This window comes from Gymnogyps californianus, chromosome 2 (genome assembly GCF_018139145.2).
Source record: "Gymnogyps californianus isolate 813 chromosome 2, ASM1813914v2, whole genome shotgun sequence".
Classification (NCBI taxonomy): domain Eukaryota; kingdom Metazoa; phylum Chordata; class Aves; order Accipitriformes; family Cathartidae; genus Gymnogyps; species Gymnogyps californianus.
Genome location: NC_059472.1, coordinates 103,518,710 through 103,541,445, shown reverse-complemented (window position 1 = coordinate 103,541,445; position 22,736 = coordinate 103,518,710). Strand labels below are relative to the sequence as shown.

General features: G+C 36.0%; 1 protein-coding gene across 1 annotated transcript in view; it reads right to left on the bottom strand.

The window, feature by feature from the left end:
- CTDP1 (CTD phosphatase subunit 1) overlaps positions 1–22,736 on the bottom strand; it is a 115,728-nt gene that overhangs the window by 34,055 nt on the left and 58,937 nt on the right. The window contains 2 exon segments of the mRNA XM_050890840.1: positions 6,305–6,447; positions 6,449–6,493. Coding sequence (XP_050746797.1) covers positions 6,305–6,447; positions 6,449–6,493 — 188 coding nt within the window.

The following is a 22,736-nucleotide window of genomic DNA, read 5'->3' as shown; positions in this document are numbered from 1 at the left end:
GGATAAAAGGTGTCATCAGCAAAATTTTGCGCAGGAGTTTGCAGCAGTCTTTTCTGGCAGCAAGAAAGCAAGCAAAACTAGTTTCTGTCTTCTAGCAGAGTGGGCTGTTGAAAGGAAGTGCTATTATATTTGAAAGGAAAACACTTAAAAGAATCGAAATATCACTGTTCCTTTTAAAAGTCTACTAAATGGGTACAGAAAAAAAATTTGAGGGATTTCTGAGACTCTGAGCTCAGTTTTCCTTGATTATGAACTAGCAAGCCCTTTCTATAGATAGCTGAAGTTTTACCTTACATCGTGAATCATGTAACACAGCTGTACTTTAAATAAAACCACTATTCTCATTTGTTAAGACAACAAAGAATAGACAGATTGACAAAACCTGTTTTGGAAGAACTCAAAGGACAGCTTTAATATGCAGACTCTTTCTGATCAGATAGCCAAAAATGGGTACAATAATTTGCTTTAGTTCAACCAGAGTTCAAAGATTTATTCTATGTAGAGTTTCAAAGACTGGAGGCTCCCTGAAAGACTTCAGATCAATACCATTCTGTAGCAAAGTACCTTAAAATGCTTCTTTCTTGAATTTAGTAAGAAATACATATCAGAAACTCACAATGTGAATGTACAAAAGTAGAAGGCATTTCAGATGTTTTGAAAATAAGCTGAAGTCCAAGTGTAAAGTACCATTTCATATATATCTTTTATAATTTACCCATTTGTTCTTAAAATTGTGATTTCTCCATCAGTCAAAAATATAACCTACTCAGGATTGATGCAGAAATTATCAGTAAGAAATTTTGCTAAAGAAAATATTTCACTGAGTTATACTTTTGTAAAGGAAGTTTAAATCCTACAAGCAAAATTTTGTTGCTAATAGATATCACTTCTAGCTATTAGACTTCTTCTCACTAGTTGTTCAGAGGAGAATACTTCCTTCTTAAGCTGAAAAACATGTCTTAACACAAGTACTGAAATTTCCATTCCAAAGTAAAGAAATTCTTAGCAGAGCAACCATTAGCCCTTACATCAGATTCACACAAGCTGAAATTACCAAGACTGGAACTAAACACTGTAAAAGCACTGGCCTTGGCACTGTGAATTGAGAGCATTCAGAAAGAAGTTTATTAAAAAAAAACCACAGCGCACTGGGAACCTGAACAAAACCTATGAAAATCAAATGAAAAATCCATACAGGTCTTCAGTGAATACATAATCAAACCTGTCTGATGTACGTGAAGTCTAAATAAAGTTAACTGCTTAACAATAGATACAGACAGAAGTGTGGTTTGTGAGCATACTTAAAATAACCACCATACTTTTATCTCTAACCTTTCATGACTAAAATAATCCACTCAAATACTTCATTGCATCACTACAATCCATTTCATGTTTGCAACCTTGCTTCTTCATTCCCACTCACCCTCAGGGAAAGCTCTCATGTTGGTGGCCAACCTGTACAAAAACCATAACAAAAAACCAACCCACCTCCCCACACCAGAAAACTGCCCTTTAGCAAATACCAAGCTGCAAAAGCCCATGGACATGCTGTGAACTGTGCTTCAAGAGCAGAGGGAAGCAAAACGAGCAAGCTGCCTCCAACCCCCTGTGCTTCAGGGAGGCCTCACACACAAGACCTGGAAGCTTTCAGTAGTCCCAACACCCAAAGAGTCTTTCCTGCGAAGGAGCAGCTGCCTCTCCTTTACTGCTCCACAACTTCCCACAGTATAACAAGCCCTTAAGCTTATTAGAAACTAGAGATCTCTGAGGAAGACTCTCCATATCATAGTGACTATTAACAGCAAATAGAATACTGCTACAACAGCTCAGTTTCCTACTTGAAAGTTATTAAAAATTACAACATATTCATTCTATGAAAACTACTATTACAGCATAGGTAAATGAACTGCATTATATTTTACTTCAGTGTCACTGCTGGGCTCATTTCCCATTGTTTAAAGTACTGTCTGCTTGAACCGTAATTCCTCAGGCACAAGTGAGACACGTAAAGAGGTACTGGATACCAGGGTGTTTGCAGCACGAGCTATCCTTCAAAAATCTGAATGTTCCCATCATGTCCTTTCCCTCAAGAATTAGAATCTGACTGCAAAGCCTGCACTAGAACATATGAACACAGAAATGGAAGGGTTCATCTGGACTATCAGTTCAGCATCTCACATGAACATAAGTACTCAGAAACTAAATTAGTATTACGTGATTTTTTTTTTCCCCCTACTAACTCCCACTCACCACTAAATACTTCCAATATCTTAAAAGAAATTTTAGGTCTATTATAGAAGACCACACGCCACAGCTATATGCCATGCCACTGGAAGACAGCAATAGAGACAGCACATCTCAAATTCCTGTTTTGTTGCACCAATTCCTTTAACATTTCAATTTATTAAATGAAGTGCACTCAATTTCCTAGCTTCAGTAATACAACTGAAGCATTTCATTAGCTATTTTCAAAGTCTGCTCTGCATCAGAAAATAGGCAAGTCAATAGACACATAGCACACTTATACAGGGCTTCACATCCCCACTAGGAATTTCCAGGATCTACAAACTGAAAGAGGCTAAGCCCCAGCCTTTGACATACTGCTCGGCTAATTTTCTCAACAGCATTATTTGTTTTATGTGCCTGTCCATCCTTCTACCAAATATATTCTTTTGAGACTGTCACAGCCTTTCACCTGATTTTTCCTCTTCCTACAAAGACCAGTATTAAAGCATACTAACATGGAATATATTTGTTCAATACATATTATTATGGCAACTACTTCACAATATGCAAGTTTACGATGATAAGGGGAAATATGAGAACTGCAAATGTGTTCACTGTCACTCAAGTCTCAGTGGAGACAGCAGAGCGAAATCAAAATGCACTTGAAAAATAAAGCAAACCGCACTGACAACTTAAAGCTTGAAATATCTCAACTAATTAGATACCTCTTGTTGCTAGGTATATACTGTGCTATGGAAGCTAAACATTCATTTTTCTCTTACGAACAAATTCTATTTGTACTAGTCTCAAAAGCTTTTTCATATTCTGTACCATTAATTGTTACTAACACTTATTAAAAACACCCATGCACTTTCATCATTTATAACTCCTTATTTATAACTTACAGCAATAAATTTAATGTGTGACATGTTTCAACTACATGAAGTGGAATTTCAGTCTAAGTAGAAAATTCTAGTAGAAATGTGAGGGGGCTCAAGTCCAGCTCCTGCTGAAGTCAGGCTCCTGTTTGCTTCAACAAAAGCTGGATCAGAGCTCTAAACAGTGATTCTTTTATTTTTAAAAATTAGATAAGAAGCATCTCAGAAAAATACTATCTACACAAAGATCAAGACTATTTAAGAATACAAACTTGTTTACTTCCTTTAGATTTTCTAAATAAAAGCAAGCTGCAAATGTATTTTATTGTTATGCAGGTCATAATCACAAGAGGCTGATCAAATGTGAAGAGTATAAACAACTTGGTTTTTTATTTTACTAATTTCTATTTCATCTTTTTTACACAGTATGAAACTCACATTCATTGTTTGGTCTATGCAGTACCCTTTTAACATGACATTTGTGAGATAAAGGCAAGCATTTTATTAAGTTGCATAAGAACCTAGGATTTTAAAACAACTCTAGGCTGTCAAATTGCAACCTAACTGCATGGTACCTACCAAAAGTCATAAAAGTAAACACATGTAGGAAAGATGCTGCATTTCCCCTCCCCTAGTAGCTATCAGATTTCTCAAAGATTATTTTTTTTCCTCCATCCATGAGAATTTTACAAGTGGCACCAATCAGAGGAATGATCAAGGTATTCTGTAGATTTCAAGACTGAAGACTAACATTAAACAGAAGTGCTAGATTTCTATCTTGTAAGTGCTATGGTTCCACTGTCAGTAACTACCGGAAAGGTGTAATGGAGCAATGGAGCATTGCTTACCAGAAACCTACAGTCTCTGCAGGCCTCATCTCTGCTAGGAATGAGCTGAGCCAGAACATGAGATTACTGGATCATATTTGGACTGCCTTTCTCTTGTTCATCTTTTGTTTTCCGGAAACATTAATAACTAAAACATGGACATCAGGGTGATCATAACAAGTTGCGAAATAATGATTTAAACAGCTGGTCCAGGGTGGATTTACATAATGAATAGTTGGGACTGGCCTTTAGAATACAAAGCCTCTGTTTTCTTAATGTGGCAAGAGGTGATGGTGTTCATGGTAACAAATAACTCGTGACTTCAGGCTATATGACAGAGCAGAAATAATTGAAAATTATTAAATACAATTGCAGCCTCATTATGCTCCTAACACCCCAAAGACTCCAATTTTCAGAACAGAAACTTCAGATTTTGTTGGGACGTATGTGCTTGTGTAGCACTTAGCTTTTAGAAATGTGGCCCCCAGAAACTGTTGCTAGTATTTGTGTTGGAGTGGACTAAGCTCCTTGGGATTTTAATCCTGCTGTTTAACAACTGTTCTTACATTACCCCTCTGGTACAGTATCTCTTTAGCACATACAACACTGACTGACCACGAAAACATCAATTTAAAACTTCAAACTTAAAATGGAATTAGGATCACAGGCAGAGGCTCCTTTCTATCAAGCAGAATCTCCCGCCTAGCAGACACTGGGTCAGCATCTGAACCAGCATTTTGTGAGTATGTTTTCCAGCACTCCATTCAGGTTCAATCCTGGACGCAATTTAACAAACTGACAGGGAAACTCTTAAGAGGTAGAAAGGTCAAAAATAGAAAAGTTACTTAAGAAGCCACTCAAAGACTTTATTCTAGCAACACTACTACCTCTACATGGCTTCTGAGTGCAGAAGTATGGCCAAGCTTACTTATGAACTTTCCTATATAGAGCAAAAGTTAATTACAAAGGTACTTGCTCTATCTTCGTAAACCATACATGGGAAATAGTATTTAGCAATAACCTTAAGCAATATTCCTTAATATGATTCTTTTTGCCTTTTGTTTTTCAGAATTTGGTGCATTTTCTACACAACAAAACATCACAGTATTAGGATGAATTACCAGTGACATGCCACCACCATACCTTGCTGCTTCAAATGGTATTCTAAAAGTATTCATCACTGGCTTGCCTTTCCTCTTCCAACTTCATTTAGGAGGGAATTTTTCTTCTAGCTATTTGAGACAGATTAAATTCTCATACCTTTTAGACTGACATTTTTCTGAAGATGCTCAATGATTAGAAATATCCACGATAAACTAAAAGGCCTGCGCAAGCTTCCCATGTAGCTCTTTCTCCAATAAACCCCTGACACACAGCAACCTTGCTACCCCAATCAAAATCTCCTCATGAATATTTATATATTGTATTCTGTGGTGGTTTTTGCAATCTCTCTCATACATTCTTTGTGCGCTAGAACAAAGCTCACAGAAGTTAAAATAATGTAAATAAGTCGCTTAAGTCCTACTACTTATATTATCCTCCATTAAGGAAAAACTATTAGAGATTAAGTTCTTATGACAGAGAACAGAGTCCAGTTATGAAAGCAGAAAGAAACTACAGTGCACATCTGAGTCATGTTTGAGATCTGAGTCATGTTTGCACTTTTAGCACTTTGTGGTACAGGATGATGACCCTAGCAATTCTAAATTAAAACTGCTATAATCTTCATCTTATATTGTTCTCTATATATTGTTAGGCTTAAAAACTATTAAGGGGCTGCAGATTGAGAACCATTACTTAACATATTTAAAATAAGCACTTATTTTATCAAGTTTAGTTTACTAGCAAATTGGTTGATGGTCATTAATCAACAGTCAATGCTGGGACACTAAAATAATTTTTGCAGAAGAGACTAGCAAGTTTAAATTTCTTTCTAAGCAGAAAACCATCTCAACAACCTCATTTTTATGCATGTCCCATATAAAAGTATCTCAAAAATTCAGGATGAAAAAACCATAGCTTTCCAAAACCATACTTTATTTTACTTAAAGTAACACTGCAGAGGACATTGTCCTATATCTGACTTGGGATCAAGACTACTTTAAAATAAGCACAGTTCAGTGGTCTCCAGTTCTTTCAAAACACGTGATATCCTGGTTCTGAACAGACATTTACTATGACTGTTTCCTTAAATCAATCCCAAAACATTGCAGAGGTAAGCATGACAATTTCACAGAGTTACAAAAAAAAAAGTTACCTACATACAGAGGTTAACAATGACATAAAGACTGCATTGTCAAAAAGCGTGCTGAATAGTGCACAAACACAATGAAACATCATTAACGTTTCTTTTTACATTTGAAAAACTCATACCTGGGTACACTGCCTGTTAAACTTCTTTCACTTGAGGATGATGATGACGATGATGACGATCCAGGTCTCTGATCTGTTTTCATTCCTAGAGTCTCTGTTGCACTAATCTGAGGTTTTTCACCTTCTTCTTCTGGCTTTTTTTTTTTCACTATCACTTTCATCACTGCCTTCTCCTAAGATGTCATCCACCTGCCGAAGAGTGGAGAGTCAGTGTATTCTCTAACAGATTATTCTATATCAATCCTTCATAATTATTGGATTGCTCTTAAATAATCATTAAGAATATGCCTCAACTTTCCTTGACCACCTCCTTGCAAATTCAAATTAAACTCCAATGTCTTCAACACAGTTTCTGTAACAGCTCTCGCAACATTCTATTCAAATTATATATATAGCCTATGTTCAACTTAAGAGATATACGTATACTCACATGATAGTCACATTTGAAGGTGTTTGCACTTTATTATAACAACATGAACAGCTGTAAACAAGAAACTGTATTATGAAAAAAGTGCTGTCTTATGAAATTAAAGGGATAGATGTTTTATACTATTGTAACATATAACAACATATACTTTACACTATACATATTTTATACTATTATATCGAATCACTTGGGCAAGGCATATTAAAATCTCTAGCTACTAAGTAGTCTTATATTTACAGGTATTCCTTGATACATATATTACTTTAAAGAAGTGTATTCCTAAATAATACAGTATGAATGGAATGGAACGTACAGAATCCCATTCTAACCAGATCGTCTGCTTATGCTAATTGATAAAGACAAATCTATCAAAACATTTACACATTTCATTAAATAATCGTTTGGCCTTTGCTTCTGAAAAGTTAGCATGGGATTTGATGCTCCTCTAAGAACATGCTAATTTGCTCTGACAGGTCTGGAACTGCTGAAACCATCATTAAAAGCAAATCATACTCATGAGCTACCCTGCTGAGCTTCGAAAGGTTATATTCTCTTTGAGTCGGCATTCAACCTTCAGAAAGAGATGAAAACAGGAGAAAACATAGGTGAAGGTCCCACAGTCTCTCTATTTTTGTGAATGGTAGAGGACATGGAAAGAAGCTATGTGTGAGTATTTCTCTACTGATATTTAAGATTTTTTCCTAAAAGCAGCTTATCTTAGCATAAGTTAAAATATGCTTCACAACTACTCTCTGTTCTCACTAATGCCACACCTGCTTTGTCAAGAAAAACCCTGTGTATGAACATGGACCAAAAGATTTTACACCGCTTATCCACTGCTTTTACACTGGTAATCCCAAAAGCTAGAAGAAAGCTGTAAGAAAGTCACTTATATCTGGTCCTTCATAAACACACCTCTAATTTCTTTGTTTACCTTGATATGCATGGAAGGAAAGTCAAAGCCGCCCTCTGTTTATCAAACTAAATGCAAAAGATCTACACCTTGCCAGTGCTCTACTGGAAATATGGTAGAGGTAAATGAAATACCTTTTCCAGAGAAAGGGAACTCAAGGGAGAGCTTGCAAGCAAGGAGGGAGAGGAAATAGAAAATATAGAAGTTTGGTAACAGTCAAAGACCTATTCCATTTTTTTTTTTTCTGATGTCCTAACAGGGAGAGAAAAGACGTATGACCCAAGATGATGAAGGTACTCCACAGGGCAATTTCACCAAGCACATAGGTGACTCCCATCACACTCCTGTTGACTTCAGAAAGATGGAGTATGTGGCATTTGTCTTCGGTCCTCTGCTAAACAGATGGATTTGGGGGATTTATTAACTTTCTACAAGCCTCACTCAGCTATTCCTGTTTGAGGGTACTAGCAAATCATTTTTCTTCCTTATCTTGTGCTACTTTCCACTGAGGATTCTGCCAATCTATATTGTTGCAAAAGACAAGTGATGTAGAAGGAATAATAATAATAATGGAAAAAAAAAGGTAAGAAGTACTTCAAAACATCCTAAAATAGTGATTTTGAGAAGACTTGCCAGCGTAAGGGAAAGCAAGGACATTTTGTTACAAAATATACATGTGAAAAACAATTTCTTCAAATATGTAATTGTTTCAGAGTTCTACAACTCAAGCTTTAAAACTGGATTTAAAAATCCAGGCTATACTATCCTTGGATGGAATGACTTCTATACAAAATGAAAAGTAACTTGCAAGCTTCTTAGATCTACAATTTAAGCTGTTTTTCCATTGGCCCTTGTCTTGGTACATTTTTACTACCTGAAACATTGCTGTCTAATGCCCAGCTCTTTCACTAGTGAAAGCTGTAAAGAAATTATAATAGAAAAGGAACCATATACCAGCTTAGATGGTATAGGTAGAAACTGTAACAATTGCTGTGTCAAATCAAATTACATTAGTCCAAAAATGCTTCTCCCATGACCAGAAGTTGTCATATGCATGGAAAATAAGAATCATGGAACGCAATCCAGGGTCAGGGAGACTGAAAAGACGGCTAGAGAGAAGCCAACAGTGAGCCTCGCAAAACTGCAGAAAGTACACAGGGTAGGGATTTTTCATTGTGTACAGAATACACAGAAAGTCTCAAGTGTTTAAGTATTAGTTTGGGATGGAATGGCAGGAACACCATGCCTGTATAGCTTTATTAGAAGATATTCACTGTAGCCAACATGGCCAGCAATTGACAGTCAAACGGCAGCACAGATCTACAGCTCTAACAACTCCTTTCCAGCAAGTCTTACATTTAAAATTACATTCCTTCATTCCAAAAGCAATGCTTTTCCAGAAAGTCGTATGTTTAAAACTACGTTCTCACTACAAAATATGTTAAGGTTTTCAAAGGACAAAGTTAGGTTGATAGACATTCAGTGTTACAGATGTCTCTCACAAACTGAACTTTTATAGTCTTTTAAAATCTACTTTGTGTGAACGGTTTTGACAGACTAGCAGCCTAGTTATTGCCATGTCTTTTTTTCTCTCATTCTGCACAAAGATGACATTATTCTTTTGAAGTCTGGAATGCCATTTAATATTAGAATTACTAAGTTAGTTGTACACATATATGCCCTATTTCTGTGGAAGGGCATTTAAAATGCAGGCATAAATCACAGAAAATCATTGCATATGAAAACAATTGATGTGGGATGGTCCTTACCAACCATTTTAACTAGAAAGGCACCCAAAATATGGATTCCTGCATAACTACTGACTAAATTGCAAATTGTGCTGAAAAATATAAAGATTACCATCTTCATCTTCCAGAATTCTCAAAAGAAATGGAAAACAAACTATATTTTCATTGAGGCAGCGAGATTTAACCCCTTCACTTGAACAAATTAATAGGTAAAAAAAGCACATTAACATTTAAGCAGCAACTATCTATCTAGACACATCACTAACTTGAATAAATAAAAAAGTTTAAAGAACAGAGGAAACTTTCAATCTGGTTCAGACCAAGACAGATACTGATGTACCAACTACAACTTCTGCTTATAACATTAGATTTTATATGATTAATACAAATGGAACACATAACACTTCAGAAGAAAATGCCAGCTAATACCAAATCCTACTGATAAGATACAGTGAGGGGATGTTTACTGCTTAAACACTACCATAGCAGCTATCTTGAAAATACTTAAAGACTTTTATAACACAAGAATGATTAACATTGAAAAAGAAAAATGATTCATCCCTTGAAGATGACAAATTGTTCCATTTAGCAAGAGAATGAAAATTCTGACAATTCTTTTAAACACTCGATTATAAAAGCCAGAAGTAGTCCTCAGGTGACAAAGCTATTTTATTTCTCATTTAGGAGGAACACAGCATACACTCATGCAGACAGAGTATAAAGACCAAAGAGCAATGAGATTTTCACTCTCATATTCTCTGATTATGAGCTGTAAAGTATCTAAAGCTTTGTTAAAAAGAAAGCCAAAAACCTTCTGTAGTATTAACAAACCAGGTCAGCTGGAAAATGTTCTCACTCCAGAAGTTGAGTTTACACATTCAAAATTAATCAAGACTCTGAGAAAACACCAAAAAAGAAACTGTCATGAGCAACCTCAATTTGTTAGAAAGATAATATAAATGTAATGTTTTGGGACAGCATTATGGATGTGAAAAAGACCTATAATGATGCTTTACATTTTTGGAAGAAGCAATTACATATGCAGTAATGTAAACTACATACTAAAAAAAAAAGGAGCTGTGAATAAACTTTAATTCTTGTTTTTAAACTAGCAAGTATTTAAAAATTCAAGTTTTAATAGAACTGAGAAACTACCTACCTTAGACAGCAACAGGACAACATGTGTAACTACTTAAATGATCTCTCCTAAAAGCAGTAGAATGCTCTGAATCAATTCTTTACTGGAATTAGAGAAAATTCTACAAAAAGAATAGGTTTGATGGACAGCTGTTCATTTTGTGCTCCAGTTTTGCATGGAAGATACACACATTTCCACCACCACCCCCAAACCCCCCCTCCAATCTTTCCCAAAAGACCAATTATACTTTTGCTCCAACTAATTGCGTTAAGTTAAGGGAAAAACAGAAAAAAACCCCAAGTATTTACAAAGAGTTCTTTAGGTTTGTTTCCACTGCCACAAAAAAGACTGTTCATTGTTAGCAATGGAAACAATTGAACCGGTATTGACAGTAAGGAGATAAAAAACCAACTGCATTTCAGCAGAAAGCCTGTGTCTCCTAAGCATGTATTTGAGATTGTGTTGAATACATTGCATCTTAGGAAGAACTTGCAGATACTAATATAATCTGCCATCTGAATGTGCCAAAAGGTTTCAATATGTACCTTATATTCCCCCCCATGGCATATAAATTCACAAAAATAACTCTGAAATGAAAATAAGATGATCACGTACACCAGTAATTGCAGGTATCTCCATGTAAAACATGGTATTACCTCAACATAGTCTTTACAAATACTTTAAAATGCCATCATGTTTGGTGCCAGGGACCATGATGCCCTCTTAGCAGTTATTAAACATAAAAGCTAGCAGATCACCAACTCTATCCAATTAGTGGGTAAATGGATGTGTTGCAAACAAATACCAGACTAAAAAAGGCAAATAGATGTTTCACATGTCAATTCAAATTTCACTAGCTTTATCTGCACTGCATTTCTTTTAGTGTTCTTTCAATTAGCTGAATAAGTCTGACTCTCAGTGTTTCTGGTCAGGATGATATACCTACATCGTAAATACGCTCAATACCGACTTCTTTTAATACATATCTCAGACTGTATGTGTACAATTACTTGAAACGTAATAGGCTGGTAGTCTTGAGAAAATTAATCATGAAATGCACACCACACCTTTTTTGAATATACTTAAATATGTTGCCGACATCCTGAAATCCCAGTGTGCTCAAAACTGTTCCTAAGAATCAAAACAGTTCAGTGTTTGGGGCTGTTTTTGCTTGACATTTTCTCTTTTTACCAAAACATATTTTGGGACTCATCTCCTACAGGCCTGCATGACTTATATGAAGATTTATTATTTGTTATTAAAAAAGTAAAAATCTAGTGTTTTGGTCTTACAGGTTACTTCTACACTACAGGACACAAACTGCTCAAGGCTGTAAATATACTGCATGTATTTTAAAAATTATCAAGTAAATGTGCATAAACAGGCAGAGAACATGAAAGACAGTGCTTTTTAATTCTGTCCTCAATTACTTCTAAAGTATCTTAAGCCACATCTGCATTAGAAAGCTGTCCCTGAAACATGGGCACCTTCCAAATGCTGCTAACATCCTAATTGCTTTGCAGTGCATCAGCAATACTGCCAGAAGATGCTCTTCCATGTAATTCATTGTTTCTCCAGCAGAACCGGTGGGCATGCTGTTTGTGGAATATGAAAAGTTTCCCTAGAGGACAGAGAGCTTGCTTTTATAAGCTCCCATAATTCTCCATTTGATCGTATAATATTTACCCCTGCCTCCACTTCCAACATTCCCCTTCTGTTTTGTCCCAAACTATTGCTTTTTAGTAGATCAGCGGAGTTTTTACATATATTTTATATTAAATGTTAGAGAAATCAGCAAACTATTTCAGGAACTTTAACAAGCAGTAAAATGAGAAGCCAAAGAAAGAGTAGATGGGAAAAGTGAAATTAAAAACTACAAATTAAAAAGCACTTCTGAGCCTGTGAAATTAACAGTGAACAATGGTATTAGATTGCAAATCAAATCAGAGAGATTGGTGGCTCCATCTTCCTGGAGTTGTGCACTGAACTTTCTAACCTTCCAGCACAGAGGTATGAGAACAAAACTGTTCTGTCAGTGGGAAAATAAATGGAAATCATATTGTAAAAAGTTTAGTAACTCAAGACATTATTAAGTAGTTAGTAGGAATTAACACAGTACTGATAACTCTAAAGAAGGTGCAGTTATCTTCCCACAACCCAGCTTACAAGAGGTCACCCAACAGTGCTCTACCACAGTTCTGCAGCCCTGGAAGATTTGATGCCAGCGAAAAGGTACATGCAATTCGGAAGCAATGCTTCTGAACATGCAAACAAGCCATACACTGTCCCATGGCAGCGTGGGTCACTGAGAATATTTCACTGGCAAAGTATCACAGTCAAAGAAGATAAGAATGAGAACTCTTTTTAAAAGAAATCATGTTCTTCAAAAGGTTCAAGCAAGGCTGCCTAGTTGCCGACACTGACATGGCATACAATTGCCTGAAAAATTATTATTATAGCACATTCACAAATGCTTGTCCTCTCTTTCCTCAAGCTCCTCAAATCATACTAGGCATTTGGTAAAGCAAGGAAAGGTTTATCAAGAGCGGGGCAGGAGACATGAGATTTGTGCAACTGACTTGGAAAGTTTAACCCCTTGACACACAAAAAAAGCACTTTTGTAAAGAAGAGTGAGAGGCCGTGATGATATTGATAAAGCACCTTCATGAGCACAAGGCAGAAAGTCAAGCACAGGGTCATTTAACTTTTGCAGGCAGCCATCTTTAATTTCAAATCCTGCTTGGTTCTATGCTAAACAGTATAATACAGATTTTACCCATATGTAAAGCTTAAGCAAGATCAGGTGTTAAAGCAACTTTATATGTCAGATTAAAGTTTCTACGATGGCTGCCTATTTGAATGTTGTCTTCTACCGAATACAGCATTAATCTAGTTTTCACACTTATTTTAAAAGGCAACTGATTTGTGTTACATTGTATCCGTGATAAACGGGGCTGAATTCAGCAATATGTCTACAAAATCTTTTTAATTTCTAGTGAAGCCAAAGAGCAAGAAAGAAGCAGCATCAACACCGAAGTGTAAAGAAAACGTAGTTGTACTTAAAGACAGAGTTTCACTGAAATTCCAAAAGCAAACAAACCTTTTATAGAAGGAGAAACACCTGAGTCAAGTGAATTTATCTTAATGATTACAGACAACCACAGTTATTCACACTGAAAAAATTCAAGTAGAATCTGTTTTTAAATGGTTTAAAAATGGTTTTATGACAAGCTTTCAGAACATCCAATTAGTTTCAAAATAAGAGAACTTATTTTTCTTCATAATTTTTACCATCTGTATTTAATTATTCTTTTTCTTAGCTCTTATATTAATAAACACACTTTTTTGTTTGTTTCTCTCTACCTTTCAGCAAAAAAGACCCCCACAAAAAAAAAAATAGATATCAGTAGTTTCTTCATTAGCAATTAAGGAATCATTAAAACATTTTACTGTGTTTTTGTAATACAACAGTATTAATGAAATAATCAAATGTCCATTATCCATGGATAGCTTTTTTTACTTTAGGCAGCGAACAGATTTCTGAGTTATATTAGAAGTCAGGCCTTTGGAATGAGAGCAAAACCAAACCTGTAACCTGTGCTTCCTGGCACTTGTGGTCTGGAATTCTGCTCATCTACTGTTACCGAATTGCACACAGAAATATTAGCAGCCTCTGGTAAAGACCTACCAGTTTTAGGATGAAAAGCAATTATGTGAGAAGGAAAAGCTTTAAGCCTTGGCTCTATGCTGAGCACAGCTGCTATGCTCAAATTTGAAAAACAGCAATTTAAAAATACCATGTGGAAGTTACTTACAGGAGCTCCCACTGACAGCCCCTGGAGGCTGCACTGGGACCCTGCTGGGGAATGAACAGTGGCAACAGCAGTCCCAATAACTGTAGTTCACAACACTGCTGCACAGCATTGGCTATAAAGCCTGCCCGTGTTTTAATTGCGGCCCTGGGCAATATAGCGTGCTCCTAAAAGGCAGATACTGCAGGGAAGAAAACCACACAATCCAAACAGGTTGCCTGTATTAATCTGACCACTTAATTTTTGCAAATGAAAAGGTAAGGTAACTGTGACTACAACTGTACAATTCACTACATTTGCGTTTTACTACTGCAGTTAATACTTAGACTAGAAATGAAATAAAGTGTCACTTAGAGATTACATACTGATGTTGTTATTAAAACGCAACACTAATAACAATCCTGTATCCTTGCTTACGAGACTGTTAATCCTTCAAAGAATGCCATTTAGAAGTTCTGAATATCTTTGAATTTCCTGTCTGGAAAGCAATGCCTAGATTTGGGTAGAAACTTCGTAAACATTCTTGAGATCTTTAGGACAAATACTTGAAACTGCTAAAAGAAACATGAGGTCAAGTCTTTCCTTGGTAATGAGGGTGCCTCGAGTGCTGACTTAAGGATTCTAGGCAGTGCCTCTAAAACATTAACATTATTATTAGTATAAGGAAAATTGCTTTCTTCAAATTAGTAACACTTCATGATGTTGGAAAGAGAAAAAAGCCCATTCCTAACCACCAATTTCTGAAATAAAAAATAAATTCACATGGACTAAAAGTTACTAATTGTAAAATTCACAATGATTTTTTAATTCAAAGTCTCTAAAGAGAAAAATGTCTCAAGGGAGATAATATGATGATCTCTCCAAAGCCTTCCCGAGTCAGTGACATCGCTGCAGCCTGGAAGCTATGGCTTTATCCGATTATAAAGCCATTCATACCTCTAATCTTCCTTTCCTTTATTCTGTTTTCAAAAGAAATCCTCTGCCAAAAGTTCATTAAATAGTAATAGGCCTGTAAATCTACATTGTAATTTTTTTTAAATGGTGAAGTCTGAGAATAAAAAAAAATCAAAATTACCACAATACCTATGGCCAGAATACAGCTGTTCACCTATCCAGCAGGATAGACTTGATGGGAATCACTGAAAAACAAGAACAGCATTTCAACTCTGCATAACACTATCAAGCACCAAGCAGAAACATGAGTGAGTACACCTTCAACAAATAGGTAGTAGGTTCAAATTTAACTACAGGGTTTCCTGGTCTTGCAAGATGAGCAGAAGCAAGAAGGAAGGAGGACTGCCACTTTCAACATCCTGCTGCTAGACTGGTCTACGTGCAACAAAACTATCTCACTGCTTGGTAAGCAACATCTCAGTGACAGTAACAGCTTAATTATCTGACTACCTTTTTAAGCTGGGTTATTGCTTAGCTACACCAGTTCCCTGTCCCACTTCATTTTACGTCTACACAAACATCCATGCCATAACAGTACATGACAGCAGCAACAAACCGCTGGGAACAGACTTTGGATAAGCACCTCTATTAAATGTGTAGCCACAACCTGAATAGTGGAAGTCTGCAACAGGAAACAGATTGACGACTTGGAAAAGTTATGTTAAAAGTATCATATGCTCTTTCATGGCCAACATAGAATTTCATAAACTGATGAACTGAACCATCCGCTACTATTGTGGCACTGTGAGCAGATTCTCTCATGCATAGTAAAATCTGTGTCACTGGGCAACCTTTCAAGTTTTTCCACACCTGCAAATCTTAAAAGACAAGACCAAAAAACCTGCAATGGAACAGAAACTTGAGCTGCATGCTCAAGCTTAAGTGCTGCACTTTACTAAGTGTCCTGATTTCACCTTAGGCAAACCTTCATCTTAAAGGAACGAGCTAGTGAGTGAATCCACAGATAATAGTCTGTTCTACTCAAATTCTGTTAGATAAGACTAAGATAGAGAGATACAGCACTATCTAAATATCCAGAAACTGGAAAACGTGGAGAGTCTGTTGATGCTATACAAATAGAATACTAACGTACACAAACTCATAGAGAGAAGGGAAAGGAGCAAGGAGAAAATTCTTATACAAATAGACCTTCAATGATCTTTAATCCATAGAAATTATCTTTCAGGTGTGAAAAATGAACAAAGACTAACATCAATATAATCTTTTCCTAGCCAACAGAAAGGCGTGGTAAAGACTAGAAGTATCCATACCTGTTAAACAAAAAAGGTAACACAGGTGGACACTTCAGGCATTTCAGCCTGCTGCAAACACTTATCAGTAGAGCTCCCACCTTGTAAATCTTTATAGCGGTAGGTTAAAAAGTTGTAACAGTTTACGGTAGTACTGCTCACCCTTGTTTTAGAACAAGACAATATCATGATACTTTTTGTTCTCAAAGCCATCCTTTCTACTTTAAAGAAAGCATATTTTGCTGATATGCAGCAAGAAGCAGCTTTGTTTTGCAATTTTGCAAGTCTCTCCTAAGAACTGTCAGTCTGGCTATTAAATGAGGCACAGTTTTGCCAGAAGTCATCAGAACTTTCTTCTTATTCCTAGAGATTTAGCAAGAGACATGCACAAACAGTCTAGTGATCAAGATTAATTTATGTTCCAAAAAAAAAAAAAAAATCTAATTTGCTAATGAAAGAACACTTGCAAAAGGTGTTTAAATACTATCATAAAATACTACTGACATATTAAGTTAGAAATCTGAACATACTATTAAAAATGACACATGGCAATTTGAGAGGGCACAGTACCTAGGCTCTGAGTGATCTTTTCTGACACATTTCACTACCAAGGGGAGACATCTGTAGCAAGATGCTAATGAAGTGCTGAGGGCAGCATGGTATCAGTACGTTAGTATCAGGGGATTGTACAATTTCTGAGCTCCTAATCTGGTTTTATATTATTTGTGTTATAAAAAATAATAGAAATTTGGGTACAAATCACTTAGCATACAAAAATATTTAGTCTACTTGTATTGCTTCCAATCATTCCCTCAGAGCAAGTTTTCTTTGGACATAAGCTTCATTTTACAACAATTTTTTGATCATCAAAATATGTTCAAGTGCCCTCTTGACAGCATCTGCTCTCATGAAGTTCCACACAAACACAAAACAAAAATGAAAAAATCCATAGACGCTGAACACATCTATTATGGTGTTTACCTTCATGAGCATTTTGTAGAGTATAGTATATTGATTGCCCAAGTCTAAAAACCAATGAACTGGTGGAAGAGGTTTAAAATAATCCTTTTTTTTTTTTTTTTTAATATGAAAAGTGATACAGGTTTTTGCAGCCTGCATTTCTAAACAGAAAATCTCAGCTTTTATGAAAAAAGTACCAGGATACTAATCTACATATTCCCTTTCAAGTCATCCCCAAAGGTATTAGTTAAAGCTGTAGCCAACCTGCAAGTACACTTAGCGCATTATCCTTGAACACTTCTGAGAAGCATTTAGGGCTTAACCCATTTGGTTATTCCATTAAAAAAAGAAATCCAAGAGTGGGAGGGAGCTTGATTTGAACTAATTTCCAATCCCTTCAACCTGAATTACAGATTATTTAGATTACATTTAAGGCTCTAATGTGCTTCAGCTCAGAGACAAACACCAAACTTCTGAAATGCTGCAACCAAAAATGCAGTCTGTTATTGAACAGTGTCATGATCAGAAAACATTGCCTTTGTAGAAGAGTAGTCACAACTATGGACTTTACTCCAATAGATATGAGAACCCAAATAATCCTCACCCTAAAAAGAAGATATATACAAGTATAAACGAAGAGTTTCTGGTATACACAATATGCACACAAAAAACATATTTTTTGCATCTCAACTGTTTCAAAGCTTTCTCACAATGAATTCTTGTTACCTGATGTTTTAACAACTCTATTAGCACAGTGCTAGGTTTTACCATTCCAACGTTAACGGAATGCATATCTTTCACTTAGAGAGACTGAATAAATATTCATTGCTACATACATATTTCAGAGAAAAAAAAGGTTTTTTCCATTTCAAAGGTTGAACTCCTGAACTTCTTGTTCAGCATCATATAAAGCTGTTCAGAAGTCATAGTCTAATAAGCGAATTTGAAAATACTAAGGTGAGAACAAAAGACAGGCAAAAAACTGCTTTCATTTATCTGCAAATGGAGGCTTTCTGCAGTATCATAGCTGCAAAGGAACTTCAACTACCGCTGTGTAGAGCAACTGGGATACAGTAGGGCTTACTAGCTCAAAAACACAGCTATATAAACACAGATATGCTGTGTTCGGTATAGATTTATTCACACATACTATGAACAAGCTAGTAGACCCACCCTGATCCAAGCTAGCTATAAGCAGAGCCAGCTTGGATCTGCCACAACTTACGAATTTTAACTTAAGTTTAGCATTAGCATTGCCAGACATCAGCTGGCTTCATGAAGCATTACTTGGTTGTCAATGAACCTCCCTCTTCAGTAAGCCTGATTAGCTTGGTCTTATTATCACAAGAGCCAAGAGACATTTATCAATGTGCTCAAGCTAACAAAGCCACCTCAAATAACGAGCATTGGAGAAAACTATTTCTGAATTGGCTTTACTAGAAACTTAAAGATGACAGTGAAGATAGGTCAGTTTTGAAATGGTTTCTGCTGAACTGGGCAATGGGACTGCAAACTCTACAATCAAGCATGTAGCTTTTAAGTGAAGTAGTGAAGAAATATGAGCACTGTGTATGTGGAAGTGTCCTGCATAGCTAGCCCACTCAATAGCCAGAATTAGGGACTGAATAAGTTAAGGAGGAAAAAAAAAAAAAAAAAAAAAAAAAAAAAAGAAAAAACCCAATCCAAAACACAGTGAAAGATAAGCCAAGCAGCTGAAGACTGGTCAGTTTCTACAACAAGCTCAATATTAAGGTGATGAATACTATGCAGGTTCTGATATGATCTCTGTGTCATGGTATGCCAGCTATATCCAGTCCTCAATACCTCTGTGATGAAGCAAGTTTGATGTTGGAGCACTAAAATATCCGAGATAGGCAGCTGTCTGTGTTCATCTCAGAGAAAGCAGTATCATCATATTTGCTACGAGAAGCGACAGAGAATATTGTCTACAGCTGACTGTGACCCCTGGCAAAGAGAAAGTGCAAGCTCATATACAAAAACTGTAACAACACAGAGTAACAATGACGTTCTCTCAAACTCTAAAATTAATACCACTACTGTAGACATGAAAACGTTATAGCAGTATGGCCATTCGGGTAATCATTCATTTTGTGACTGCATTGCAGCAGGGAATTTTTTACATCAGTAGGGGGCCCTAGTTCTGCAGCTTTTCAAAATCTCTGTTAAAGTTGTACATGGAATGGAAATATTCTTAGTGATGCTGACACAGGAGCTAGAACACTTGCAGCTGCAGGACTATCACACAGAGGCAGAGCTGAGTGGCTATATTCAGTGCTCTCTGAAGCTCGTGCCTGACAAGAATGAAGACTACCAAAGCAAAGGAAAGATACTTTATCTCAAAGATGTCTTAGAAGTGAGCAATTGCAATTATGCATAATTTAAATTTAAAAATAAGTCACCTTACAATAACTGATCAAGAACAGCTGATTAAAGAGTAATGGCACAAACTGTCATTCAATGCAGCATTTAGAAATAACCTGGCCTTTATGTCACTAAAATGGACTTGCATTTCTATAACCCCAGAATTCCAAACACAAATTAAGTCTGCTAGCAGACTAGCATTATGCAAGTGTCTGTAAAGATTCTCCATAGCACTTAACATATATTATGCTATAGTGCATAGCTATATTTATTGTTATGTTGAAATACAAGTATCAGGGCATCTCGATAAAACAAAAAAAAAAAAAATAGTTATGAAGAAACAGTTCAGACTTGGACCAGGACTTGAACAGACACTTTTAAATATCTCTCACGGAGAATATCAGCTCAAATTTAAATGTAAAAACATGTTAGACTTGTGAGGAGGCTCAATCAGGCCCTATATGCAGCTGCTCAGAATTATGTTAGGGATCAGCTTGCAAATTGTTTAACATGGCTCAGACAACTCATTTTTAACTGTGGCCAATTAGTGTCGACAGCCTAGCTGCATTTGATTCAGCATATGGAGGTAGACATATATGTTAAAGTGAGGTTATTGAACTCTATTTAAAGAAGTTTTGCCCCATTTTCAGTGAGCAAGCAAACAGTTGAAAAAGGCTTACAGCTTCTCTTCACTAAGGCCAAGCAGAGAAGGCTGCAGATACATAATGTACTATCAGCGTTGGTAGAAAAAAGAAACAATGTATGGAAAAGCCTTCTTGCCTATAGAATAACCAACCTTCACTTTTTTAACACCTTGTACATACATTCTAGAGGTGGAAGCTTTATAGACCTACTTTCTGTTTCATATAGAATAACATCAGAATAATGCATTTGCTATATAACCAGGCATTCTTTAAAAGCCAAAGTTGTTCATATCTGCAGAAACAAACACACAGAGCTTAGATTTAATCTTATTTGCATAATAATTTTTACTCTATACTTAGCAGAATGATAGCAACATGTAAAAAGAAGCTACTTTTCTAAAAACCCAAGAGTACTTACAATGTAACAATTTTGAGAACACCTTTGGAAGAATGGCAGAGGACCTGAATTGACTGTTGATTGCATCAGAAAAGTATGAAAATATGTAAGATGGCAGAAGCATCTTTGTTGACAAGTAAATCAAATCAATCTTTGACGGATTGTCAATAGAACAAACAGGGAAATCCAGACAAGACAAAACTCAGGCAGTCAATCTTATTACTATAAAGTTTATCAGATTTCTCAAAAAGAGGTCAGCTCTGAAGTAAGCACGGCTGCTTCTTTAGTTGATGTCCATTTGGTGCAGCTGATTAATAATATCTATTGTAGCACAACCATTTGTACTTATCTGATGATTAAATTACCTGTTAAAATATCTGGGCATAACAAAAGTGAATCAGTCTCAAATCATACATTTTCTTTTATTTTCTCCTAACGATAGCCTGACCAGCCAAGAATTTGACTGATCATGTTCATTTTGCACAAGATTCTATATAATAGCATCACCTTTTAATTAACAACTTGTCATGAGTGCCATCAAACTAATCCTTACATATATAGGTAGTTTCCATTTTTATCTACAAAATGCAGATATTTATACAGTGTGCCATCTGAATGCCAAAAGGTTCCAGTATGTTTCCCATATTCCCTCCTCATGGCATATAAATTCATAAAAATAAATCTAAAATGAAAATAAGATGTCCAAGTACACCAGAAACTGTGCTTAAATAATGTTTTCTAAGCAAGCTGTGTAGAAAAACAGAAGCGGTCCAAAATTGATTGCCTACTTGAGATGATATCAAGTTAGATAAAAATCCTTTTCCTATTTTGGTAATCCTTTGTCTCCTTGTAAAACGTGATATTACACAAAAAGCCTCTTTCCAAACACTTAATAAAGCTGCTAGGGCAAGCTTGGACCATGATGCCCTCCTAATAAACAATAACCAGCTCTATGCAATTAGTGCATAAACAAGTGGTCTGCAGATAAATACCAGACAAAAAAAAGAAAAATATGTTTCAGATGTTGATAATCCATTCCAATCTCACTAGCTTTATCTACACTGCATTTCTCTTAGTGTTCTTTCAATTAGCTGAATAATGGTCAAAGTGTCAATGTCAGGATGATTTACCTACAACTTAAACATGACCAAATTTTTTTTTTTAATATGTTTATATCTTCTGTAATTAAAAATAAATAGAAATGCATTGCTACTTTTTAGAATTGTTTCCATTTTTCAGTGGAAAATGAATTCTTCAAAGTAAAAAAATAAAGGCAGAAGCAAATGACCGATATCCAGCTTCCTTTAAGTGCTCGTCTTTCCTCTCTCCATCCCACTATTCCAGAGTGCTGATTCTCATTGCCAAACTATTAAAAATGGTACTGAACAACTTTACCCAGTTTCCTCTACTAATCAGATGAGATATGGGTGAAATAATTGCTTTAACATTATAATATTTTAATGTTCAATTACTTCTGTGTCATTTAACCATATTAGAGATGGGTGAATGTCAAAGTCTTAAACAGGGGAAAGCAGTAAAAATACTTCCTTGTTTTACAACAGCTTTAAGCTATGTTCATTACAAAACAAAGTAACATTTCTTGGTGCATCAGCCAGCCACCACACCACAGCAAGTGATCCATGAAGATAAATCAGCACCCTGATTCCTAGCACCACAGCCTCACCATTTCTCTCCAGAAAACTAACCTCTGGGTGAAAGAAAGCAAGCGACACATTTAGCCTTGCTGGGTTAAGCCATTCGGTAATAAGCACTCCACACTGAAAACAAAAAGCTGACGGGGCTGGTG